This window comes from Lepisosteus oculatus, chromosome 1 (genome assembly GCF_040954835.1).
Source record: "Lepisosteus oculatus isolate fLepOcu1 chromosome 1, fLepOcu1.hap2, whole genome shotgun sequence".
Classification (NCBI taxonomy): Eukaryota; Metazoa; Chordata; class Actinopteri; order Semionotiformes; family Lepisosteidae; genus Lepisosteus; species Lepisosteus oculatus.
Genome location: NC_090696.1, coordinates 41,673,645 through 41,701,640, shown reverse-complemented (window position 1 = coordinate 41,701,640; position 27,996 = coordinate 41,673,645). Strand labels below are relative to the sequence as shown.

Below are 27,996 nucleotides of genomic sequence, written 5' to 3'. Positions count from 1 at the left end.
CCTGCCTCCTTTTGATGGACAAGAGGCCTCCATTTAAACCTGTGGTGAGTCAGGGTCTGGAACTGCACACAAAATGGTGGGACAAACAGGAGATAAGGGCAGCACAATGGATACACAACAGGTAATGCTAATACAAACAAACACACAAATACAATAATCTTAGCTTACATTGTGTATGACAGCAATAAGTTAAAAAAAGGATAAAGTATGTCAGGGAACCTCAGAGACTTTCAAGTGGCTCCTCAGAGAGAAACAGATATATTTTTTCCAAGTCTGTGTATCAAAGAAAATGTTGGATACAATTAATCTGTTCACATATTGCTTAGGATAGATCCCTTGACCTGTTGGTTCATCTTTAATATTTTATATTTAATAGAAGAATTCTTATACTAACAATAGATCTTTAAATTGGAGTTAAACCCTGTGGTTGAAATGCATTGAAAGCCTCTGCTCTTTAGTTCCTTTTCTTCTGGCAACTGTATAATTCTCTAACTACACGATTAACTTGGTGTTGACCTGATCATATGGCATGTGTTTGTTACTATTCATTTTATACAATAGGAAGTCCACTCCTGCTCCATCAAAAGAAAGAATAAAAGTAGATTGTTAAGGTTTTATGCTATGTAACTGTGAACCACTAGATGGTGTGATATGAATAGAACAGATCATACCACAAAATGCGCAGAAAGGAAATTAATCCTTCTATCAGTTCATTAAAATGGATGAAGGACTACTGCAATTGTTTCTCACTGGACATTAAAGTGAATAGAAAGCTAGCAGAAGAGACCTGCTTCTGTTCTTGTCTTGATAGTACGACTCTTAAGCAATAATGCAAAACATCAATGAGAGCAAGTTCTTTAAGGTACCGGCTATAAAAAATGTTTTAGATAAACACATTCATATTACTGAATGTCTGCTAATTGAGGTCTGCGACAAAATGTAAAAGAAAAATGATCTTTTTGCAATTTTGAATTCATGCTATGCAATGAAATAATTTTAAAATAATTTGTTTTGGTTGACAACCTACTCTACATTTGTACTTCATAGTTCATTAAGAAGACCTAATACTACAAACATTCTCTCACTCATACCTGAATCTATATATTGTTTTCATAGAAAATATATTTCAACATAATTCAAATTTTCTGGCATGTACCCTTTGCTGGCTGAGTTAGGCTCTGGCTGCCTGGCAACCCTGTTTAGAAAGCAGTTTTATAAAGCGGTTTAGGAAATGGATGGATGGGATTCAAACTACGATTATAATTCTTAAGATTTAATAAAATGGTATAGAAAGTATAAGTTTCTCATGAGCGAGAAAATCTTTAGCATCCGGTTTTGAGACAGACATCCCGTAACATCGGTATGATGTTGTGAGTAAGCTGCTAAATGATTGTTGCGGGCCCTGCAACTCAGGGTCATCAGCTGGACGGCAGCACAGTGCAGGCTGGAGACTTTGCTTCAATGACAGGGGGTTAATTACCCTTTAGTTTACAGTGGTGTGCTAGTCACTAGGGAGAAACAGAAAGTACTATAGATTAGAGAGCAAGACGTGGCAAAAGAGAAAGGGAACATGTGGTCATAGGCAGGAACCATTCCATAGTCACGAGGAAGTACTCACTGGTGAGAGTGGAGCACTGCAATATTATTACTTTAAATTGTTTATTAAGGGATACTTAATGAGAGATGAGAGAACCGAAATATTAAATAAGATATTCATTCATTATCAGTTACTATTTTCTCTTCAACACAATTTAATCCTCTCACCATTAACTCTACATTGTGGTCTGTATTACCATAGGAAACACTGTGAAATGGATAGGTGTTGCTATCCTCCTCTATTCTTCGAGCTGATAAAATATGTCAGCACACAGCTTTCGGTATTTGGAAGTTGTTTTCACAGCTGCATCAGTTTCCCTTCTATCTCCTAGACGGAAGTTTGCACATTTCTGGGCAACATTTACTCTGTGGGCTTTGAGATGGGTGTTACAGGGAATTTAAACTTTTTTTTCTTTTATCTCAAATATTTTTATAAATTACCCTCAGACAGGTACTGAATATCAAGCAAAGACACAACCAGGGAGGCCAAGGAGCTTTCAGAACAACTTGGGGATAAAGTTGTATAAGAGCACAGATCAGGAAAAGGGCGTAAATACATTTCAGATACACTTAATATCTATTTGATCACAGTAAATTTGAATATTAAGAAGTGGAAGACTCCCAGATGCCTAGTTCAGGCTGTGCCTCCATACTGAGCAGCATGGCAAGGAGATAGTGGTTGGGGAAGCAGCTGTGAGGCCACTGGTGACTTTGAGAGAGTTACAATACATATTTCAGTGGTTTAGACAGGAGAAAATGAGTCAATAATATGCCAGACACTCCACTAATGGCTTTGTCTCGAACTGAACAAATTCTCAAATCCTGCAAGAATTTTGCAAAAAAAAAAACATCCCACTGCAAATACTGCATGTAACTAAAGGTTTAGTGGTCAGATAAGACATAATTGTGAAGGTTTGGTTTAAACACCAGTGAACTCCATCCCTACTGTGAAACATGTTGCTGTCAGCATTGTTGTAGTTCTGCTTCTCATCAGAAGGGACTGGAAGGCTTTTAAAGGATGGAAACAGAGATGGAGCAAAGAACTGGCAAATCTTTGAGTAAAACCTGCTTCATACAATACCTGAAACTGGGACAAAAATCAGTTTTCATCAGGACAATTATTCATAACACAAGGAAAACTCTACCCTGGAGTTGCTTGAGAATATCCGATGTCCTTGAGTGGCCCAGTCAAAGTCTTGACTTGAATCCTAATGTGAATTTACCAAAAGACTTGAAAACGGCTGTCCATTAGTGATACCCAAGAAAACAGAGATTGAGCAAAATCTAGCAAGGAGAATTTAGAAAAAATCTTATCCATGCAGGCTAGAAGAAATCATTGCTTCCAAAGGTGCATCCAGCAAATACTGAGTATATTGGTTTGAATACTTTTACAATCCGCATATTTCAATTTCTTCTCTTTTAGTTTTCGCTGGCACTAACTAAAACCTCTTGCCCTTAGAAGTCTTCAATCTGTGCACTCAGGTTTTGAATAAAATATTAGATTTAAAAAAGATGTATGCATAATTTTGTAATTTCACAAAATTGGATACCACAGGAAAGGTCTGAATACTTTTGTAAGGCATTGTATTTCTTTTTTCAGTATGTTTTGAACTTTTTTTGAAAAAATATGATTAACTACAACAATAGAACAGTGGTGTGTATTATATACATTTCTTTTTAAAGATACATTGTAGATTAATATTTTAACATATTAGGAAAATAACATTTGCAGCCTTCTTTTGTTTTATTAGAACAAAATATATTTTTAGCCTTATTTGTAAAATAAAATTAATCTAATTTTGGGGCAAGCTGTTTGGGATCTTTTGGTGCAGGCTTTATGCAAAGGAATGTCTTTCCAAGGAAATAATTCAACTATGGAGTCATGTGTTTTGTTTCATCCAACAAAACTGGTTTTATTAAGGGCTAATACCTAGGGTGAAATGATCCTTAGCTTATAAGAAGGGTAACAGGAACCTGTATGAATGTAAAATATGCAAACCTTGATATGGCATTTTCTCACCAATAGGCAGATGATCTTCAGTTGAAAACTCAATTTATACAAGTCATCATTTTGCCATTTTGTAAGCATTGAGAGTGATGTATGTGCTGCATATGGAGTTAGTACAAGAACAAGAAGAAGTTTATATTTGCTGCAAATATTCACTCTGAATTTAAATGTACCCTAAAAGTAATCTTCACATAAGTACTTCCAACCATCAGTTTTTCAGAACTTTAAAAAGCATTACAGACACTATCATGTGTCAGAAATACAGTTTTACAAAATTAAAAATGGTACATAAACATTTGTTTTTTTTTTCTTTAAAGCCACACATCAGTAATGAAATCCAAGCTTTTTCCTGGTACCAGCAGGAATTTCAACTCGTGGTTTCAGATTGACAGATTTAATTTTGCTAAAGGCACTACAGGATGTTACCAAGAGGTCATATCAAGCTTAACACACAATAAAAGAAACGGAAAGCTTGAGGATGCCTTTGAAATACTTGCTTTTATAGACACAGATCTTTAGCAGAACTTTAATGACATTTTATATATTAAACGTCCACTATTTTAAAGGACATTTATAAATTCACTCCTGCACACCAATTTAACCCAATTACATTGACATACAGAGTATTTTTTACATGCATACATTTCATAGTATTCTTGCCAGTAGTTTAAGTGTATATTGGGAATTAAAATATTTTACAATACATTCAGTAATATCTACTGTAACACATAAGCACTGTGAGATATGAATGTAAAGAAACATACAGAGCTCTGGCTATAAGGAGGAAACGGCTCAAGTAGACTGCAAAGGCTGAAAAGTTTGATGGAATGAATATTTTTTTAATATTCTAGTTACCTATTATGAGTATTGTAGGGAGCAAAGCTTATAATTTAGGCATCTTTAATTCACATAGACCTGAATCTTCAAAAAACTTGTTAATGCTCATTGAAGACAAACTACATACTGTATGGTTGCAGCCAAAATGAAGTGCTATGGTGGTGCAGTGGTTAGCATGGCTGCCTTGCAGTGCTGGATCCCTGGATTCAATTCTGAATCTGGGGTGCTATGTGGTGTTTGGATGTTCTCCCTATTTTGCATGGGTTTCCTTTGGGTGCTCTCCCACAGACCAAAGACATACTGTAGGTTTATAGACATACCGTACGTTACATACAGTACACTAGGTTAGTCAGCGTGTCTGTCTGCCCTTGATGGACTGGCCTCCTGTACGGGGTGTACTCTGTACCCATTGTGCCCATTGCTTGTTGGGATAGGCTCTGGCTCCCCCGAGACCCTGAATTGGAGGAAGTAGTTAGAAAATGGATGGATTCATTGAGTGTTAACAACTCATCTATTACAATTTCCAGTATGCTCATAAATATTTTTTTAAACTTGTGTAGCATGTCTTATTAGTGCTTCTGTTTTCCAACTGAAGCAGTTGGAAGGTAGGTACTTTTCCTAGACTTAACAATCATGTTTTTGTAATATTCATTACTGATCCAGTTCCCTACATTACATCTATCCTATATATTGGACATTAATTAAAATAGACTTGCAGTATAAATATGATCAAATTAACAGCTATTACTGTTCCCACCCATTTCACTATTCGTATAGTTACTAATACCATGATTTTACTAGTAATAGTACTTAGTGCATACAGTAATGATTGCATTAAAAAATAAGAAAGCTACTTGGCTCTTAAAATTGTGGGTTTATGCCATTTCAGCAGTTCAACGCATAAAGTTGGCAACTCCTCAGCACAAAAAGTAAAGACCTACAGTCATCTTTCCATTATTTTTTTCTGCAGGCGAATTTTAAACAGAATCTTGCGGGCGGTGTGTTACCTCCTCCTCCTCCTGTGTTTCTACAGTCATGATGACCGCAGGGGTCCAGAGAGGCAGCTCCAGACTCCGCTAGCCGAGAAAAGTTCTCATGGCAGGATACAAATAAAACCGCTGTCCGCCTTTGTTTGCTTTAACTGCTGAGACAACTCCAGCTTCGAGGACAAATAAAACTTCCTGACACGCAGCAGAGTTTCTTTTTCTCGAATCGTTTTACATAAGCCTATTCGTGTAAAACGGTGTACATAGCTGTGCTTCTTTTTGTGTCATTTTTAAACCAAGCAAGCGTTTGAATTGATCGTTTTTCTCGAGTCAGGTGTTTTTCTTTATGACTTTTCAGTCGCTGAAACAATACGATCGTGCCTTTCTGGAGAAGCGTTTTAGCTTCCAATGATTTATTATTTCAAGTGTTGGAACGCACTTTTCCATTAGCATTGGATATTGTTATTTTAAGCCATTTCTTTTGTTGATATACTTTAAATGCACAAACCTCAAAGGATAAGATTATGCTCTTAAAACTGTTTAACTGTTAAAACTTTTTTATTTGAGATTTTTTAAAATATACTGCCCTTTCCCTGGTCTCGTACATACAGTACGTTTCAAGTGACACATACAGTACTGTAGGTTATTCTCTTAGTTTGCAAATCCATTGTGAAACTAAGAATGAAGCTTTTTTTATTTGGAGGAGTTTTACTCGTCATCCAAGAATTTATCGATGCCGAGCCTAGACCCAAGTGTCCGTCGCGCTGCGATGTGAGTAGGTGCCCGAGCCCCAGCTGCCCCAGCGGCTATGTTCCAGACCGATGTAACTGCTGCCTGGTGTGCGCCCACGGCGAAGGAGACCCTTGCGGGCGCAAGGATGACTTGCCTTGCGGAGACGGTCTTGAGTGCAAGCACCCGGCAGGAAAGCGCCTTGCAAAGGGGGTCTGTCAATGCAAACTGGCCTATAAGGTTTGTGGCAACGACGGGAAAACCTACGGCAATGTTTGCCAACTGAAGGCGATGAGCAGGAAAGCTCTGCAGCAAGGACTGCCAGCGATTATCCAGGTTCAGAAAGGACCCTGTGAATCAGGTAAGTCTTTTTTGTTTCAAATGCTGACAGGCTACAAGACTTTGTGATTTCTTAGTTTTAATTTCATTGGTGATTGACTCAATACTATTTTTTCAAAAATAATGGTTTACTAAATAAGTTGACTGGAAGGCTCTGTTACTAAAAATCCCATTTAAAAATGACAAAAATCTTTTGGTTTTCTCGGAAGTACAGTAAGTCAGCACTGAAAAGAATAAGAATTGCATTCACATCTGAGTTTATCTCTGATGAAGATTAATGCAATAACAATAATAATGGATCTATATACTTAAAATGTCTTTCATATAAGTATCTGAAATACATGGTGATAATAATAATAATTACTTACACTTACAGTATATAGCGCTTTTCTTTATACTCCACTCAAAGCGCTTAAAAATAATAATTGCTTACACTTACTGTATATAGCGTAAGTGTTTTCTGGATAAACTCGCAGTTTACTGGCAGTTGGAGGAAAATATGAGAGGTCTGCCAATTCACAGATTTACAAGATATTTAATAAGTTCCATTTAACCTTTGAAAATTATCTCACTTCATCATTCCTTATTAATATTTCAGAGGAGAATTGGCAGGTTGTTTAAAATTTGGACCAGGGCAACCTCTTGCTTTATTAACTATAAGTGTTCCTACTGGTTGTTTTGCGGACATAAATTCTGTTTACATAAAGATTTTGTTTTTAGATTGGCATAAAATAAGACTAAGAATAATGCGTTGTTGACTATTTGTGTAAAATTCAAATGCATTGAATACTGAAAGTAAGGCAATGTTTCTGCTGTGCAAAAAACAGATTTGCACTGGATGTAACTTTGTGCTTCGTTGCTACCCAGTAGAGTTTTTGCACAGATGCTCTCCTTTGATACTCTGTCAAAGGGTGACATAATGCACCAATTCATGCTCTCAGCTCACACTTTCAACATCCTATAAAAACAGCTGTTAGACGTGTGGCACGAACCCCTCAAAGTTTCTAGATTGTCATTCTGCCCAGTGGGTGACAACTATCCAGCAAGCATGGCTTGAACTCTGTCCTGTGCCACTGAACAGTTACAGTTATTCATTACCATACGCCAAGAAGGCTACAATGTCTCTTCTATTACTGCTGCACCCTGAGTGTGGTAGCTAAAATGCCTCTGTCATTTCCTGCAGTTGACAGGAATGTTTTTTTTTCAGTCCCAGACAGCTTTACTGTTTTCAGAGTCCAGCAAAGAACAGCACAATCGGTAAACGTTTCATTTGAAAAACTGAACACCATGCCCTTTGGTGGTAACTAGCAATTTGTGTTTGTTTCCTGGGAAATGTTACCTTTATTTTTTTTTATCTGTGAATGTATAAAAGATTCATCATCTAGTAAACTCACTAGTAAGCAGGACTATTGGTGGTATAATTTAGAGGGTAAGTCATACGGTGAAGTCATAAATAGATGATAATTGCATGCATAAGACCCCCATGGTTTTACCAGTTTCAATCACACTGCATTGAGGCCAAATCTCAGTGACCCAGAGGAGGAACACATTCTCCTGTCAGAAAGTATCTGTGATTGATGCATATCTGGTGAACTGTGTGTAATGATCCAATGGCAGGATCATCAGATTCAAAGAGACTACAGCAACTATGATTGACAGTATGACAAATCTAATGAAGTAAGAGCAAACTTTTTGGTGTTGTTTTATGCTCAGGTCTCTCAAGACAATTTATTAAGGCAGATTAGGCAATCAGAGGTATGCCTGTGCCAGTTAGTTATAATTAGGACTCTAATTGCTTGTGCTAATGAATCTAGATGTAATGAAAGACCCATAACCAACAATAAAGTAATCTATGATTCTTATAACCATTTTTCAATGTGACCAGGCTACAGTACATGATTATGAAGAAGGCTCTACAGCTGAAATGTTGTGTTTCTTTTCTTTTCAGCATGGAATAAACCTTTTCTTGTTCCTTTACATGATTATATAACCAACTTGGGCAACAACCTGCTGAATATAATGGAAGGTCCGATTTTCTCATTTTTGTTGGTGCTGGCAAAACATTGTTTTTGAACAGCACGGTAATTGCGAACTTTTGGAGTCAACGTTTTGATGATGATGGCAGACTTTGTTGACTACATTTTGAGTCTCTCTACCCTCTACAATGGGAATTGTAACCCTGTAATCATTTCAACTATTTTAACCCAACTGTGCACTTCTGGGAGAAATTGGGTAGATTATTTGGTGTCAGACTGATACAGCAATTACATTGCATTTTCTAATAGTATAGAAAAAAGCATTTAATTAGGAAGTTAATGGAATTCCGTAGTGTCTTCAAAGTGTAAGATTTCATCATTGATTTTACAATCAAGTTTGGGAGAGACGACATAAGCCAGGTTCAGTTCTTCCCAGCTATTCTGAACTGTAATCAATTCCTGATTCTCAAATTGTTATCATTCATTTACTATGTTAAAAACTTGTAAATACTATACATACTGTATGCCTTTTCTTCTTCATACTCATCTTTGGACCTCTCCTCCACCTTTTCAGCTACTTCTTAAGTTCATTTCTTACTGTATGAGTCCTATGGTCAGGAGGTCAGTCAGCCATGCAGGTTTGACGCAAATTTGCTATGACCAAACACTACGCGTGAGTCCTCTGTCCTCTAACATGGAAACGGAGTAACTTCCTGTTGTATTCCATGGTCTCATATGATTGGGAAAGGGCAGTTCCCTAATCTAATAACCTAATACCTATTTCTACAATAGAAACATTGATTTAAATGACAAAACTTCACCTATAGCAACCTTTAAGTTAACCGTTCAGTTTCTTTGAGCTTATATCCAACAACATGGTACTGGTCTTCAAAAAATACCTGAAAATAACTTTGAACAATCAGCCTGTTGAAACCAATGATTGTCTCACAGCATCCTGGTTTTTGTAGTTCTGACTTGCAGGCTTTAGTCAGTAACTACAAATACTATCAAGGCAAGGTTGTAAGAGGTATAAACCTTTCCATTTCATAATATACTTCTGTTACCTTGCTTCCTAGATTATTGCACAGGATAATGTAGGTTGATTGTATAAGGTTTTGATAGGACATAATTTGGAAAAAAAACATTCTGACTGACATTTGGGGTCACAATGTATGTTCAAGAGTTCTGACATTAAAAGGTGTAATGTTTTAGTTTCATTATTTGATTACCCTAACCTACAGTATTTAGTAAAGATAATACCATATGTGTTTAAGCTCCATCAACCTTAATACAGATCTTGACAACAGAGGCCTTAGGAAAATACTAATGTACCACCAATTTTCAGATCTAAACATAATTACTTGAGAACATAAACTTGACTGTTGACCGTTTGATTGATCAATACAAAGCTATAAACATTCACTGACTCCCAATAATGAAAGGCAACAGTAAACTCTAGAAACTGGTTAAATAGATGTGTATATGTTTTTGTGGTTGAGTTTGACTTTGATTCTGAATTAAATGCCTGTGATCTTCCCTTGAGACATGGTAGTCATGAGCTGTCAGACTTGCTTATTCCTTGACACGGGTGACTGGTAAAATTACAAGCTCAGCCCAGTCTGATTCCCAGTCGTCCATGAAGTCTGTGAGAAAGCCCTGAGTGTTTTTTGACACGGAAACTAGCTACAATCGGAGTGTTTTATTCACAGTCCCATGCAACAAAATAAACTTGGTAAACGTTTGCCTTTAATTTTCTGTACAGTACTGTGGTTACACAGGATCCAAGCAAAGGCATCATTATCAGTTCAGATTTTTCATAAATTAACTTACTTTTCATTATGCCAACCAGGTTTGTTGGCATAAATCAGCTGGATTTATTATTCATAGTAAGTTCACTTCGAGCTATTGTCACTGAGGAAGATTCGATTCCAATGTGTGACAATCAAACATTCAGTAGTAAAAGCATACTGTAACACTGCAATAGTAAGAAGAGTATAAATGTTTTTCGAATTTGATTTGTCAGCATTACGTATCGATTTAATTAAAACACCACTCTTCAACAGTAAAACCTTTTATTTTAGACTTGTGGTTAGTTTTATTAACTAACACAAAACTAGGTGTGCTATTAGGTTTTGCTACAGCTGGTCTATAAATTCAAAATACCCATGTCACTGAACTTCTGTCTATAGATTTCTGAAGTCAGTAATGCTTTACAGTTACAGCATTGATGGCATTTTAGATAGTTGTGAAAATATATTTTTTATTATATTTTAATTCTATCAGTATAACAACCACATTCTCTTTGTGAAATCTCAAGAATATATGAAAATAGATGGAGAAACACAGGCCTGGCCGTTCATTTACAAGTCTTCAAGAAACACTAGTAGTCCAATAGTAATACTACAGGAGGCCTGCTTTTGGCAAGCCAGTTGATGAAGGGTAAAGTAATATTAGAACCCTGTTTTTCACTATTCATTGCCTCTTGAAATCAGATCTGAATACTGCTTTAGAAGAGCCTCGGGTCTAATGTATTTGAAACCCTACAGTATGTTAATTCTTCCTAATAGCAGGTAAAACAGTTCCACGGGTTAACATGAATCAATGAGTACACAGGTATAGAAACTGGCTATGATGCCTTAGGTATAGGAACTAACCTCCAATGAACCTGCAGGACTACTTGTAGTGTATTTACATCACAAGTCTCTAAGCTGGCAGGCCGTGGTGACAGGTCCCACCCAGTGCTGGTGGCTTCACGGGTGACAGTTGTGCACTGAGGATGAACTCAGATGGCATCCCTTAATTAGAGCTTTAATTTAAAAAAATTAGAAAACACCAAGGGAGTGTTTCCAGTTTCCAGAGGTTTTCACCTCTGCCAGGGATGCCACAGGACAGAAGTCTTGCAAATGGTAGCAGAGAACTAACTAATCAATTGGATTCCCTGCTAATTTAAAATTTTCATGAAATTCCCATTATCATGCTTATTATCAATTCATTTTTAAGGTCTGAAATTGTTCCTTTGCAAATGTTACCCCTCTGTTAAGAAAGCAGACTCTTACCTGTTCAGTAACTATTGGTGAATATCTAACTTGTGATTTAGCAAAGGTTCAACATTTGGCATATACTGTTCTTTTACAAGCTCACTTACTGTATATACAAACATGCTGTGAGTCCTTGGCCTAAGAGCAATGCATAGTATAGAAACAGCTCTTGATAGTGTTACTAATGATCCATTCTTGTCCAGCTGCACTGTAGTGCTACCTTTAACATTTGATCATACCCTCTAGTTAAATGGTTTAGAAAAGGTAATTGGTAGTACTGAAAGTGCTTTGTTGTGGGTTAAATATTCCTGATAGAAAATAGTGTGCTTAAATTGGCTGTTCCTCCTTCTCAACAAACTATGTCACATCTCACACCACACAACTGCTTTCTCCATTTCTTTTCATCACTTAATGGTTTTTATAAATGTTTGGTTCAAATTTTCATAAGTACAGTATGGCATCAGCCTTCATTTCAATGTTCAATTTTGTATTTGTTTGTAATTAGATAAGATCACTTTATTAGCCATATACAATTTCTTGTATTAGGAATTTGTCTTTTCACATACCTCAGCTTGTTCTCCATGAGACACACAGACAGGGGGAGAAGCTTGGGTCAGAGTGCAGGGTCAGCCATTGTACAGCATCCCTGGAGCAGTTGGGATTAAGGGCCTTGCTCAGGAGCCCAACAGAGTAGGATTTGAACTGGCAACCTTCCAGCCAGAGGCACAGTTCCTTAGCCACAGAGCCACCACTCTGCCCATTAGTCATGCAGTTGTAACACATAATGTTAAAACTTGGATGGAAGAACATACAAACTGACAAGATGAAAGTTATGTTGCTTGGATCTCTTTAGCAACACTGCAAATGTTTCAGCCTCAGTTTAACCAATTATGTTCTTGAAATCAGTGTAAGTACTGAAATGAGGAATCTTGGGGACACTTTTGATCTGTGCCTTGCATTTGAATCTCATTTTTACAGTGTTGTAAAGGTGTTTTTATTTCATCTTTATAATACTGTGTGTATCCATACAGATCTTTCCCAGTCTGATGCAGAATGACTAATGCAGTGTTTACAGGTAGATTAAAACTTTGGGCAAATTGCATCATGTTCAGAGCTCAGAAATAAAAATGCATGATAATTTACTGTATCACCTACTTTATCTCCCTGTGGATTTCAGAATAAAATTAAATATACTGCTTCAATCCTTTAAAGACTTTTAAGTTCAAGTATTAACTCACTATTACATACATGATTTTTGCTTTCTCTCAATTCCCAACATAATGCTCAGACCACTGGGAAGCTGCTTTCTGGTTTGGATTTGTTGCTACAGTACTGTGGAATGACCTTGCAGATCATATGAGATTTTGAAGATCTGTAAACATGTTCAAATCCTCACTTCCAATTTACTGTTTTAATTTGTGTAGAACTGTCTCTGTCACTTGTGTTTTATTGAGGTGATGGAACGTGAAAGGGGCTATATAAAATGTAGGTTTTTCTTACTTGTAACTTTTTGTTATTGACTTTTAAAACATGAGTAAAAATACATACAATTGCTGGAAGTTTGAAAATACATTTGCTATCCCAGCACTAACCAAAACATTTACCTTTTACTACTGTACATTCCTGCCAAGAATTCAGTGTCAGCTATTTATTTCTCTGCCAGTTTTCCACAGCTGCAGTCACATTGAATACTTCTGTTGCAGAACATCAAGCAAAGCCAAGCTGTGGAAAAATGTAAACATTGACATTTAAGTTACACACTTTAACTTATGATTTCTTAGAGGTTAAAAAAGCAAAGCAATCGAAGAAAAAATAGTCTCTAAAATATAAATAACCATGGGGTGTATGTTTTAACTACAGTTTCACAACAAAACAATTAAAACATTAAGACATGGAAAACATTGTTTAATATATATATTCAGTGAATTTCATCACCTTTAAACTAACAAGACCTTTGCTGTTCAACATGTGGTCTATCACACTTATGACTAGAGGTCCACCAAAGAACAGAATTCCTCATTGAAGTGTTAGATGTTAACTCACTAAAGCATCATGTCAGTGTTAATACTGTGCAACAAATGTTGTTAAAGAAGTAAAAATGTTGCATTTGTACAAAGACGTTACTCTCAAACATTCACAAACGTTTTAGTGTCTCGTGTATAATTAAATCTGCAGTGGGACTTATGATACAAAGGATGGATATTTAGATTAAATTCATCACCAATAAGCTTTTTATTTTTTGCTGTGAATATACTAAATAGAATTTTGAAATGACAAAGTGGCAGACGCCTTTCTGCAAAGTGAAAAATTGCAAGTTTAACTATTGGCTACCAACTGAGAGTATAGAGTGTTGGAACCACCCTTAAATACCATGAAGGCACAAAATTATAGAGAATGAGTATGACTTAACCATAGCCAAAAAATGTACAGGAAATGGTGGTTTGAAGAAGGATTCAGTTAAGAGTCTGTTATAAAACCTGTGTTCCATGATGCTATGTGCTGGAAATAACTACAGTAGGTGTAATTGCCTTTTCAGAAAACAACCCAAAATATTTCAAGATCTGTGAGTCTACATAGAAAGACATTTTTATTCCGTTGGTTATTTTTAGGTACATGTACATTCATTGGTATTGGGTCCTGCAGGGAGACTTAACTGTTTTGTGTGTGCCCAACAAAACAGAAAAAAAAAACGTTCTTTTCAGATTGCACATCCTTTGTAAAAGGGGAACAGATAGCATATTTTAACGATGCACACAGAGTAACATTTAAAACTGAGGTCACAGTAATACTGGTATTTATATAAACAAAAGTTACTATTGTACCTAAGGTGTACTGTACTGTATGTTTTACTTTGTTATAAATACATTTTATAGTACTGTAGCAGTAGTAAATTCTAGTGAGATCTCAATCTCAATCATTGTTCTCTCATTCCTCGCAGAGATGCTATACTATTACATTAAAAATATTTGAAGTGTGCTTTTCAACTGTTAAAAAGGTTTAATAACAGGTATGTGTACTTTAAAAAATGCTGAGAGCTCTCTTTTTGCCTCATGTTGCCTCCTGCAGGAATGCATCCTAAAAATACAAAACTGTATTCTTTTTATTAACAGAATTTGGAAGGGAGACATTAAGGCAATGCCACTCCTGATAGTTTGTGATCTTTTCCACTGTCAAAAACAGAGTATACTGTCCCTGAGCAAGCAAGTGAACAGAACAGGAAAACGTTCTTAACAACACCTACTTAGGCATGTCTCTGGAACCAAAGGTATTAGACAATAAGCAATGATATGATAACAAAAAACCCATATCAAAGTAATCAATAACTTTCTATACTATGGGAAATAATGAGTGAATAAAAAAACATAGATACAGTACAATATCATGTACTATAAATAAATACTGTAGTACATGATATTGTAGAATATGTTTAAAATAGGGGCAATAAATAGCATAATGTGTTTAAATTATATATTTGTTTTACAATATATTTCTTTATGAAAAAGAAAAAATATTATTCAGTGTACTTATTTTACCGAAAATATTGCATTGGCTGTTTTTTAACAAAATAAAAAGAGTTTGTCAGTTTCTATGCTTAGCATCTAAAACAATATATATGTGCAACTCCAGAAAATTCACATCAGGAAAATATTTTATATTTTTTAGAACAAGTGCATTGTCATTTTATTGAACAAATATGACTGAGGTAAATTTTTCTTGCTACTGTAATTAACACTTGCCATCAGGGGGCTGATCAGCAGGGGTTCGGTTTTGAAAATCTGTGGTTGGTAGTATGTGTGGCCACTGTTGAAACACCACATGTTAAACAACTGCAGCATATGCTTTGCACCAGATAGAAGGTGTTGTCTTGTGAAATTCTATCCCATTCCTCTCATACAGCCTGGACAAGCATGTGCCTGTATGTTGGTTTCTGAACTCTAGATTTCACATGTCATCTCATATCATCCCACAAATGCTCATGAATCTCAAATCTGGTGAGGAGGGTGTCCAAGGTGTAACTTACATTCTCATCTTGTAAGGAAGCAGCCATCACACAACCAGCATGGACATTGTCTTGCTGAAATGGTGTTATATCAAGATGAGCTTTCAGGAGTTTCACTTAATCAATTTCCATCAATTACTACACATGGAGTTCAGTAATGACTAAGTACTCCTGCAAAGAACATCACACTAGGGCCTTTGTTGCCTAAAATTGCTGGATCATATTTAGCTGAAAGTGCTGGCTCTGAACACCCCAGACAGTGAGTGAAAGTATGCCAAAACATTAAGTCGATATCCAAAATCTGTACTTCATTTTTCTATGAAGATGCAAGTTTGAAGAGAGTGATTTACATTTGCTTCTGGGTACTGTATATAACAGGTATACCCTTAAAAATGAAAGGATGTACAGTATGGCCCCCTATATTATATTCTACAATGACATAGTTAAAACACAACAAATAGCTTGAGGGTGAACATACAGTTATGCTTATTCTGGTGTAAAAGGGGACCTACTCAGATGTTTCAGAGCTAAGTGTCTGTTTTTGTTTTTGGTTTGTACAACCTGTTGTGACGTGTCTTGTGTTCCATTTTTAGTCATCAAAGATATGCTGAGATACTGTTTATTAACATGAACAATTCTTTCTGCTAGTATAGGTCCTCAACACCCCAACAGCCCAAGGTACAAGTTTAATTTCATCGCAGACGTTGTAGAGAAGATTGCACCTGCAGTTGTGCATATCGAGCTCTTCATAAGGTATGTATTCTAAAGGTGAAACATTAATTTGGATGAAAAGTATTTAAAATGACGTTTCACATGACATTGTTGTTTCTTGCTGATAGCAAACTCAAACTCCTTGTGTTATTGTTTTCAAAATATTTTGTTAGATTAAGAGATGGGAAAGTATGGACAATGGAGCAATACATTGAAATGCACAAATTAAATTAATCTGTTAGATCAGTGATATTTTAACAGTATAGATTTTATACCATTTTGTGATATGCACAGACAAAACAAAACTGCCCATTTAATGTTAATATCTTGCCTCTTTGTTTTTCTTTCAGACATCCTTTGTTTGGTCGTAATGTGCCATTGTCCAGTGGATCAGGATTTATCATGACTGAGACGGGACTCATTGTGACAAATGCCCACGTTGTCACAAGCACAACTGCTGTATCTGGTCGGCAGCAGTTGAAAGTTCAAATGCACAATGGGGATACTTATGAGGCCACTATTAAAGATATAGACAAGAAATCAGATATAGCGACTATTAAGGTTAATCCACAGGTACGCAGATTTTTTCACAAAAATTTAAAATAGGAAAACAGTGATTAATCTTCTCCATATATACTGTACAATACGTATTCTTTTGGCAAGCATGGATTAATGATTAAGACTCTGGGCTCAGTGCTGTGCGCTGCTTTCTTAACTATGAGTAGGGTACTACACTCAGATTGCTCTAGCAAATGTTTTGCTGTTTAGATTGATTCAATGCAGGTTACCAGTGTAAATGAGAATTTTTAGTTCAAGGATCAAAAGAAAAATAAGGAAAGCTTTTCTTTAATTGCTAGAAAACAAGAGAAGCAATAGTTTGGCAGGAGAAATCCTGGCATGTCATATTTTAATGACCTACCATTCAAAACAGTAAAGCAGCCCACTTCACTTCTATGCAAAAGGAATAGCCTCTGGTCAGTGCTATTTGTCATGTTTTGTCATATTTAATAGGATTTGTCCCAAATTACTGAAATCAGTGTTCTAGTCTTAACTCTATATACAGTATAAATGCAAATGAAAGACTGCTCTGGTGAAATATTATAATTTTTAATTGAAAAAAGTAGTTTGCTTGTAAAAAGACATTTTTTCTAAATATGACAAAACTAGATGAGCAGATTAGTTTTGGAGTAGTTGTCACGCCCGCTGCAGCCAGAGGACGTTCCTACTCTGTCCTGTCCGTAGTTTCCTGTGCTTCGCTGTCCTTCCGGTGTCTCCATCTCTCTGGGGCTATATATTTCGGGGTCACTCATTCACCTTCGCTCAGCATTGCCCACCTAGTGTGATCGTCACGGTTCCGCGCGGGCTCGTGCCCTCCGCCACCTGTTCTGTCCCGCACACCTGGTGCGCAAACCCGGGTCTCCGTCGTAACACAATAGGGAACCAGCCGCATGAGCTAAAGGAGACCTCCGCCTGCCCAGGCACCTGAGGTCCCTGCTATGTGCAGTGAGGGCGCTGACATCACCGTATCCAAACTAGCTCCGCTACACTAGCACCAGGTCGCCCCACGTCTGCTGCCTGAGGGCATAGGTTTCTATATGTCTCCTGAACTGCTGAGCCCGGGCTAATCCCCTGTTCTGCCACTACACACGTGGGTCTTTTTCATCCAACATCCATGACAGTAGTTGCAGTTCGCTTGTAAAAAAGATATTTTTTTACAGTCTCTCTTTTTTCTCTAAATGTGACAAAATTAAATGAGCAGATTCTGCATACATGACATGTCAAACATGTCAACTAAGTATACCAGAAGTCCTGTTGTTACATTCATGTTTTTGGTGTATTAGGCAAAATGCTAAGTGTTTCATTTGTACTTTCCTCAAGCATTGGCTGCTAGGAGCACTTCTGTGGCTTGGCTGAACTACATAGGGAGTTCACTTGGCTTTTGCTTGTATTGGTGTTTAGTATCATTTCCAAATGAGAGCTAACAAAGAGGCCATTTGGTTTATATTGAGGCTAGACAGTCAAGGAGTATTTCCAATAAGTTGGATCAAAATCTTTTAGAAGGCTTAACATGATCCAGCTTGAACATAAAAATCCTGTCAAACATTCAATTTCAAAATTTATTCATGACCAATAGTCTCTTTACCCGGTTTCTTACATAATATGTAGTTACAGCTTTATTTTAGTATACACATTACAGGTACTGTAATAAGGTACAGTGCAATACATCTCATGAGATCTTTTAAAGGATTGGCACAAGGATGCCAGTGAGTCCGTTTTGAGAGGTGAAATGCAAGAGTAACTGAGTATTCCACGGCCTTCACCGTGAAGCAAAGTCCTGGAAATAGATGATTGTTAGACATTATATTATTTTGGTATGACATTTGGCCTTTGGGCACTGATGCATTGGCCTTTGGGCATGCCTTCTCAATTACCCTTGTCATTATGAAATGCAGTGTTAGTCTTGCCTTACCAGTGGTACTCCCAGGGCAGAAAGGCAATGTGCGCACTGTCTAAGGCTTGTGTTCTTAGCCAGGAGTGTGTTTGAGTGTTTTGAATTTCATGTCATAGGTACAGTACACAAGGGCTCTGCATCACTTTCCTTGATCTCTTTCAGAAATAAGGTAAATAGATCCAAAAGGGTATGGGAAGTAGAGAAATAGTAATTAAGTAAAAACAATTAGCTGTGTCAAATTTCAAGAGTGAAATTAGGTTTAGTTGCTCTGCTAAGGAGATATATTTTTTGCCATTTACTACTCTTTACAGTACATGTCTTTCCGGCATTCTGTTTTGATTTCGCTTAACCAAATACTCCTTTGTTTGACAGAAAAAGCTGCCAGTGTTGTTACTGGGCCAGTCAGCTGACCTCAGACCTGGGGAATTTGTTGTTGCCATAGGAAGTCCCTTCGCTTTGCAAAACACTGTGACTACAGGGATCGTGAGCACGGCTCAGAGAGATGGAAAGGAGCTGGGCCTGAGGGACTCTGACATGGACTACATTCAGACAGATGCAATCATCAATGTACGGGCAACAGTTACACAACCCGAGTCATGTCTAGAAATTTGATGTTCATACTTTCTGTGTTTTTTGAGAATTGCACATGAGAAACAGATCATTTGCAACTGTGTACCATCTCTTTTGGCCTGAATGACTGAATGTACTGTATTATAGTAAATTTTGTCTTTCATCTTAGACTACTGCTGCTGTTTATATTATTTATATTATATAGATATATATTATAACAGATCTTTTTCCATTCTTATTTAGAGTGACTGAAGTGCTGAGTCTGACGTATAAGGACTAATTCATACACTAGACTTCACTGTTGAAATGCCTTTTTTGTGTTGAAGGTTGTGACTTCGCAAGCCTGGCTGCTTCTTCATAATGCAGTTGTTCATGAGGATTTTAAGTAGAACAAAATAGATAAAAAAATAAGCACTTTTTAAGCTTCCACTAAAATTCAAACATGATTTAAAAGTTTTGTCATTGGTTTAATGTAATGAAAATTTGCTTACGTATGAATTTTGTAATATCCTTCATTATACATTTGTCAAATCAATTCAGCCCTTTTCTCCATTTATTTTACCTTTTTTTTTCCTTTTTTCATAAATAGTATGGAAATTCAGGTGGACCTCTTGTAAACCTAGTAAGTAAAAACGATTAACTGCTTTGATTTTGAGTCAATTATATTTGTATGAAATGTAACTGAATTTTGCAACATGACAGAAAACCTTATTTTTAACATTAGAATTGCATTAGTTCCCAACATGGTTTAAACCAAAGTTGTAATGTGTGCATCATGAAATGCACTTCAATAGATGCCAGAAGGAAGTGCTTCCCATCTCTGACATTTCAGTGATGTACTAACAATCTTGCTCCCTGCTATTCAGGATTAAATGGGCTGCTCACACTGTCATTCTCTCTAAGTCTTGTTTTAGTTAGGAATAAGGTACTTTAATATATTTTATACTCTGTTCGTCCTTTGTAAATAAGAAGTATCTAATAAAGACTTAAAGGGGACCTGCAACACTATTTTTATATTTTTGGGCTAGAAAGAATCTGTATTGATGAGAGCATTTCAAACCACAACAAAAGTGAAATGTACACAGTAATGTGTTAAACCTCCAATTTGCATCACAAAATAGGCACAATTTGCAGGTATGCCCAGCTCCGTATTCTGTAATTTAGAACAAAACATCCGGCAACAAAACATCCGGTGACATGACGTGGCCTTATTACATTGCAAAAAAGGGAAGTTTGTTACTATAGTTTTTCTAATCCAATAGAAATATGACTCTAGACTTTGAGACAGCTTTTCCAACAAATACAAATTGCTGTCACTGCATGCAGATCCCATTGGAACATTTCTGTCGTGTTAAAATTTCTGCTGCACAGTCTGATTATTTGTTCGTACATCTTACTACCTTAGTCATTACAGTGACTAGTGAGCAGGAAGGGCCACTTCGCGTTTCAATTCGTGCAAACTCTCTCGCCTCTGGCAAGAACAGAGGTTTTCAACAACATGGCGACTATACAGTACTTTCACAAAGTTCATGATTTTGTGCTTTATTCGGAACTTGTAAAATTTTGTGATACCTTCATTCTTTTTGTTACCAATATTTAATAACTGGTCTGAGAAACTGGGACTGCAGTTCCCCATTAAACTACAAATATTTCTTCAACCTGGATCTACTTGTAGCTAAGAATTGACTGACACAAATATAAAAGGAATATCAGATAGAGCAGAAATTTAAGTTTCTGCTATAGCCTTAATCTTTAGTATAGCGCTTATTATTAGAAGATGCTACTGTATATTGAATAATACATTTTCTCTTTGCTCCAGGACGGAGAGGTAATTGGAATCAATACCTTAAAAGTCACAGCTGGAATCTCCTTTGCAATCCCTTCTGATCGGATTACTCGCTTCCTCAATGAATCCCATGACAAACACAGCAAAGGTAATACTGTCTGCTTCTAATACAGTGATGAAAAAGGCTATCAGTTTAAATAGCTAAGTAACATCTTTAGTTACATTTTGTGAGGTAGTCTACATCCCTTCTTTTTCCTCAACATCTTCAAGTGATTGATAGATTATGGACATACAATATAAAACAGCTTGTTTTTACAAAGGCTCCTATAAGTTTTAAACAAAACACTATCCTCCATATCTATTGATACCAGTGATGAAACAGGAACATACTGTATAACAGAAGGGCTACTTTCCCTGACTGAGTACATGATTTACTGCTTGTACATAATTGTAACAATTATTTAATATCTTTCAAAATCAACACATAGCAGACAATCTTGCATAAAGTACAATATGTTTCCATCACAGCTTTGAGATACAGTACATAGTTTTTTCTAGGCACAAATCATTGCAAATGTACAGTGAACTAGTGGTTATCCTAGTCTTAAAATGTGCAGTATAATATGTAAAATATAGTATATATATTGTTCAACCCTGGTGTCTGATGGTATATTTATAACAAAGACGTTTTGTTTCTTCTGTTGCAGTGGTCTCATAGAGAAATACTTACAGTACATGACTTTTCTGTCTCATAATTAAAGATTATTTTTCTAAGTTGTCATTAGTTGTTTCAAATGAGTTTTTTTGTGTGGTGGCACTGATGAACAAAACTCTTTTGGCATATTTTTCATGCTTTTTGTTTCCAAAATCCATGCTTTGTGTTTTATCTTGATTGTAGTACAACAAAATATTTTGTGGAGATTTTATTATTTTCCACAGTCTCAGACATTGTGATCTGATACAGGTGAGACAGAGAAGGAGAAATTGTTTATACTACCCCTCCCACATTACTACAAAGACCTCTGTTGTTGACACATCTAGGTTTCTGCTTGTTTTCTGCTAAATAAAATGTAAAATAAAAAAAAGATTGTTTACACACACTGAATATTGACTTGGACAGCTTAAGCGTCATATGTTTCTAAAAATAGGTAATATGATAGGTAATATACAGTATGTGAAAAGAAAAATAAATAAATGAGTCTCTCCTTTTCTACATTTGCACCTTTTAATTGACACAACTCTGAATATATTCTTGAAGTGTGGTCAAAAGAAAGTAGCTGAATGTACGGGCAGTGAACATCCATCCAACTTAACATTGTTGGCTTGCTATTTTATGTTTTTTGACTGCAGGCATGAAGCAAGTAGTTTATTAGTGCAAACAATGACATTTGTGCTAGATAAATATTTTAAATGTGCCTTGAACACCACAAAAAAGGGGGCTTGAGGGATCTTAAATATAAAGGATGATTTACCTTTTGATATGATATGCATTATGCATTTGAGTGATACTCATTTTGGGGGTCGAAAAATTATTTTTACATTTCAGATGAGGCCTCTATTCAAATAACCCGTGGAAGTGCAGTAGAAAATTTAGAAAGGAAAGAAAAGTAACCCAGAAGATGACTTCTGTTGAATTCCTAAACATTCACGCAAGGAATAAATTGTTTGCATGGTGTAAGAGAGCAATGCTTATTCCCAAAGGCTCAAACTGTACTCTAAGGTCCTAAAACAGGATTTAAGTACTGTAGAGAGAATCAACACGTTCCTATTTTTTCTGCTCCATGTGCATCCTCTCAACCCATAGCCTAAGTATTTCTGCAAGTATCAGAGATTCTGCATCCTTTATTTAAAAACAAATAAAAATGATAATTCCTTTTCTATTTTTGGTTGAAATCTAGGCAGATTGTCTTCATTTTATCCATCCATTATCTAACCACTTTATCAATTCAGGGTTGAGTGGAGCCAGAGCCTATCCCAGCAAGTAAGGGCCACAGTCTTCATTTTATGAATTTCGTAAATTGTTATCATTTAGTGATTTTACTGAAATGCATGTTTAAAAGAAAAATTGTTAAATAACATTATATGTGTACTCAATGTGGTGTGCAAATTGTTTATTTTCAGAGCTTAAGGCAGTAAAGAAGCGTTTTATTGGCATACGAATGCTTACTATTACTCCAGGGTGAGTAGTAATTTCTATTAAATTATGTTCATTTGAACAGTCTGTAATAATGCAACAGTACAAAGCCATAAAGTCAGTTTTGAATTCTGCTGTGACAGACCACTAATTTTGTTTTTTATAAAGGATGTATCTATACATGTCGTGGAATTTGTTTTACAAATAAATCCAATCATTTAGCTAAATTCACCATGGATGAACTAAAATTATTCACTGTGAGTGTTGTTCTTTCTTTGATGTTTGAAGTACAGGATGTAACTTCCAAACCTTTCACCAGCTTAAAACATTTGCACTGTCCAGTTCTTGTATTGGACAGTTCAAGTGTCTCAATTCTCAAAAAACATTGACAAACATTTTTTTTAATCTTTGTCAGTTATTGAATTAAAAAAATAAAATGATATAAAATAAAGAATTCATATTCCCCCATTTCAGATCGTAACATTGTAGTTATTATGTCTCAACAACTTGTCAGAGAAAGATAAAGTGTTAACATCACAGTACACTCTATGTTATAATCTGGATTTTATTTGGGTTTTCAATTAGGCCATGTATTTTATTTTCTCATACTGACAAGAGAAGTGAGGGCTGTTTAAACAGCTGTGTTTGCTCTTTTTTATAGTCTTCCTTCAGTCCCTCACAAGTGAGTCAGCACTGCACCACTGAAAGCATACTTATATTATGTTGTTTCTGTTCAAAGAATGAAATGCAGATGTTTTGCATCCAAAGATACCAATTGCTTTCTTCAAGAATGAAGTGTGTGGCACAGAAAGCAGTGAAAGATATCAGAGTGCTTGTAAAAGGAAAATTTCTTATAAGCTGTACTGACAAATTCAGTGTTTATTGTGTTGTATTGAAGGATTTTAGTTTCTAAAGATTTAATCATGTTGTAAACATACTGTAGGTCTCAGGGGATTACCGATATTCATTCTAACAAACTCTTAACAATACTTTTACACACATCATGAAGAACAGTACAGTATATACTATTCTTGCCAAACATTGTAGATATTTGCATCTTAATTTTGACTGCTTTCTAAGTTTCAATATCCAAAGACTTAGAATTATTTGTTTTTTAAACAGGATGTTACCAGGTGGATTCCTTCTGAATAATTGATTGTCTGTTTTTTATAGCTTGGTTGAGGAACTGAAGCAACAGGACTCTGATTTCCCGGATGTGAGTAGTGGCATCTATGTGCATGAAGTTGTGCCAAATTCCCCAGCTCAGAAGTAAGTGCACCTAAAGATGCTTATCTACGAGTTAATAAATATTTATATACATATTTTATTTTAGTTTTTGTGTTTTACCTAAGGAAAAGTGTGTTTCAAGGCAGTATATTAAGTGTTTTGTGTGTTTTGGGGTGTTTTTTTACTACTGTGTACTACAGTACATACTGTAGTTTATCAAACTTGAATTTCAGTAGCTATGCAATTAAATAGATGTTATTAACTTGTATAATTTCCCTACTGAAACCTCTTTAAATCAAAATGCTCCTCTCTAATGTGTAAAATAGCTGAACATGTTTGTGGATTGATAAAGTAAATGCTTTTAATGTGTCATTCTTAAGACACATTTGCTGGGGAGTCTTGATTCGCTGAACAGATAGGTGCTACAAATTTAACTAAGTGCACCAAGAAAAACATGTGTGAAAAAAATCCAGTAATTTTCCAATTAATCGTAGCAAGACACTACATTTTGTTGATGTGTAAATCAACAATGTTGTTAATTTGTAATATTCATGCTAATAACACTAATTCATGCTTACCAACATTTGAATTTGTTTTCATTTTTGCAAAATAAACGCAAGTACAGTATGTCCATTAACACCAACATAAAATATGTTTTCAGTGTGGACAAAATTTGAAAAAAGTTTCAAAGTTTCAGATTTCAGATCTAAAAATGTGGTAAAATGTTTTCTATTTCAATAGCACTTTGTGCCCTTTATGCAGTTGTTCAGGTATAATTTATGGGTAATAGGGGATGTAGTATAAATGTAGTCTAAGACTTAAAAGAGAGTTAAGAATTAAAAGAGGGAATTAAAATGTACTTCATATCATTATTGGGAATGATGTATTGCTTTATATGGAATTACTTTAAAGTATGGACAAACAAATGTTTGAAGCTTTATAATCTAATGAAACAGCAAATTAATATTGACACCATTTTGTTGAATTACAAATTTTGTATACACATTTGTCATTTAATATTTTCAATCAAAACTTGCATATGCAAAGTAAACAAATTTATGAGTGAAATAAATTAAATGTCAGCAGAGAAATGCAGATAAAGATCAGAAATTGACATACATTGATTGCATAAGTATTCAGACCCTTTAATAGTGAAAATATACAGTAAATAAGTTCAAGTGCAAACTTCCAACAAAATTCATAATTGAAAGATAGATAGATAATACTTTATTAATCCCGTAGGGAAATTGATGTAAAGGGATGTAAAGGGAGTCTTCCACAGAAATGAAGGAATAAGTATCTTATTATAGATTACCTTTAATGCTTTTAAAGGTAAATGTTACTGTTGATTATACCTTCCTTAAACTGTTTTCTTTGTTTGTGACAGAGGTGGGATCAAAGACGGCGACATCATTGTTAAACTGAATGGACGCCCATTGTTGTCAACTGGTGATTTGCAAGAAGCCCTAATGAACGAATCACCACTGCTTCTCGAAGTACGCAGAGGAAATGATGACCTGCTTTTCAACATTGAGCCTGATATCATAATGCAATGAAAGTGGACCACAGCCATATGGAACTGGGTAGACCATTTGTTGAGCCTTCTACAGTGAGCTGTAGAGACTAAGCTGGATGTGTCCATCTAGCAGTTTCATAGACTTAGGGACAGTATATCTGGACATCAATGATTACATGTTTTACAATTAATCCAGTTTTACATTCTAACCCCTGTTTCTTCAATGTCACCAATTAATTCAAAAGACTTTACACACGATGCGATAAAAAATACCACACTATTAGCAATAACATGACAGAAGTAGCATGTTGATGTAGTTAAAAAATGTACTGTAGTAGGTTGATATCCCTTTATTAGGATAATACAGTACATTGTGTATCAATGAAACCTCATTCATACCTTTTGAATATATACAAAACAAAAATGACGCTGGTTCTGGAAACCTAAAATGTTTAATGGTCATTATGAGCTAAACAAAAGCTGCCGGTCAGATGGACTCTTTTTTATCTTTTGTAAAGGCAGTATGTCACTGAATCATTCTTATAGAACTGATGCAGCAGCATACAGTGAGTTCATAAAATATCAGTTGGTGATTTACACCTAGTAATTCATTTTTTCTGTTTTCATTAAGGCAAGCTTGTGCTGAAGACTATAGAGCCATCATACCACCAGTTTGTATGTTTACTGCTTACATCCAGTGTTGAATAAAAGTTAACAATTCCTAAAACTATTGTTATCTGTTGTTTTTTAATCTAAACATTTCAGCTAATAAGTAATTCTCAAGCATACAGTATATAATGGATATATTTATGAAAAAGGAAAAGAAGTAAATGGTGGTTTCTATCCAAAAAATATACCAATTACAAGCCACAATTTTTTTTTAAATCAGAAGAGGCAGTGTTATAAATGTCAGCTGTTGCTTTTTAAGCAAACCTTTTTCTGTAGGTTTTTTAAATTGGATCAAATTTCAGTTATTTACTGTAACTACATTTAAAATTATAAGTGAAATATAATGCATTGGACGGACATCTCATCCTGGGTGTGTTCCCATGTTGTCCCTTGTGCCTCTGGAATCAGCTCCATTTTGCTGCAACACTAACCAGTGTTGGCTTTCTGATAATGGGTGGTTTTTATTTGGGAAACTTTACAAAATATCATTGTATTTTTAAAAATATGCCCTCTTGAGAATAATATGTTGCACTTGTCCTCTTGTACCATCTACCTGAGCATGGCACACTGGGGAAATAAAGTTTACTGACCCTTTGGATTGGCTTTGCAAATATAGATTATAGAGACATATTTGATGCAAATCTACAGCAGGTGTAGCCTTTCAAAGGTAATTTAAACAAATGTATAAAGATTAATAATTAATGCACTTAACATGTAACATATTGCAGGACACCCCAAATCCTGCAAAGTAATTTTTACAATAAACTTTTAAATATTGTATATCTAAACTTTGTATACTTTTCAAATACAGATTTTCAGTGGACTACAAATCTCTCATGCTGCTTCATAAGAACAGTTGCCAAAGTTTCTGACTATGTTATGTTATTATGCTCCCAAATATTCTCCAGGCTCTTAAGCCCAATCATTCTGTAGTAAAGGAACCACACAACACAGATAAAATCTTTTTCTCAACTCTCAGGAGGGGCTGGGGAAGTCTGCATTACAACAACAGCGCCATGTGTTTTCAGTCTGTTGCCACAGGCAAGACAGTCTGTGCTGGGGAACTGAACCCCATTCATTGTTTTCAAAGGCAAATGCATTTGCTCACTGCCAAAAAGCTTGGGCTGTCTGGTAATAGGGAAACACTTTTTCCTATCAGCACTTCCTATCAGTGCCCACAGACTTTAAGCAGGCGGTGATCGCACAGCAATACTCAGCTTCCCAGTCACCCGCCATCACAGTCACATAAAACATCTTGCACCTATGCAGGTCAGGTGTATATGTTACAATTACAATTAAACAAGTAAAGGTTTTTTCCATGCTGAAAAGAGAAGAGAAGAAAGGAAACACAAAATTTCGGCTGTGGAGCCTTTCTTTGGGTGTGAGACAGACAGGGGAGTTACCAGAGATTATTGTATACAG

At 35.8% G+C, this 27,996-nt stretch overlaps 1 protein-coding gene across 4 annotated transcripts; it reads left to right on the top strand.

Moving 5' to 3' along the window:
• Positions 1-31: 31 nt before the first annotated feature.
• Positions 32-26,632, top strand: LOC102694995 (serine protease HTRA3). 4 transcript variants are annotated; one of them, XM_015345055.2, is made up of 11 exons: positions 32-121; positions 5,412-6,517; positions 16,163-16,262; positions 16,571-16,793; positions 19,045-19,239; positions 19,832-19,864; positions 21,062-21,176; positions 23,150-23,207; positions 24,336-24,431; positions 25,777-25,885; positions 26,537-26,632. In XM_015345055.2, exons 2-11 carry the CDS (start codon positions 6,109-6,111, stop codon positions 26,549-26,551), a joined length of 1,353 nt encoding a protein of 450 aa, XP_015200541.1. In that variant the 5' UTR covers positions 32-121; positions 5,412-6,108; the 3' UTR covers positions 26,552-26,632. The 4 variants fall into 4 exon arrangements, with proteins under 4 accessions (XP_015200541.1, XP_006629744.1, XP_015200539.1 ...); XM_006629681.3 differs by having other exon boundaries at positions 25,777-25,972; XM_015345053.2 differs by having other exon boundaries at positions 5,475-6,517; positions 25,777-26,632.
• Positions 26,633-27,996: the final 1,364 nt, after the last annotated feature.

What these genes read in the sequence shown, in the direction of transcription:
- LOC102694995 (XM_015345053.2), top strand. Translation starts at nt 6,109, where the DNA reads ATGAAGCTTTTTTTATTTGGAGGAGTTTTACTCGTCATCCAAGAATTT. An exon ending in CTATTAAGGTTAATCCACAG is followed by an intron (nt 16,794 to 19,044) that starts GTACGCAGATTT and finishes TTTGTTTGACAG; the next exon opens with AAAAAGCTGCCAGTGTTGTT. An exon ending in GTGGACCTCTTGTAAACCTA is followed by an intron (nt 19,865 to 21,061) that starts GTAAGTAAAAAC and finishes TCTTTGCTCCAG; the next exon opens with GACGGAGAGGTAATTGGAAT.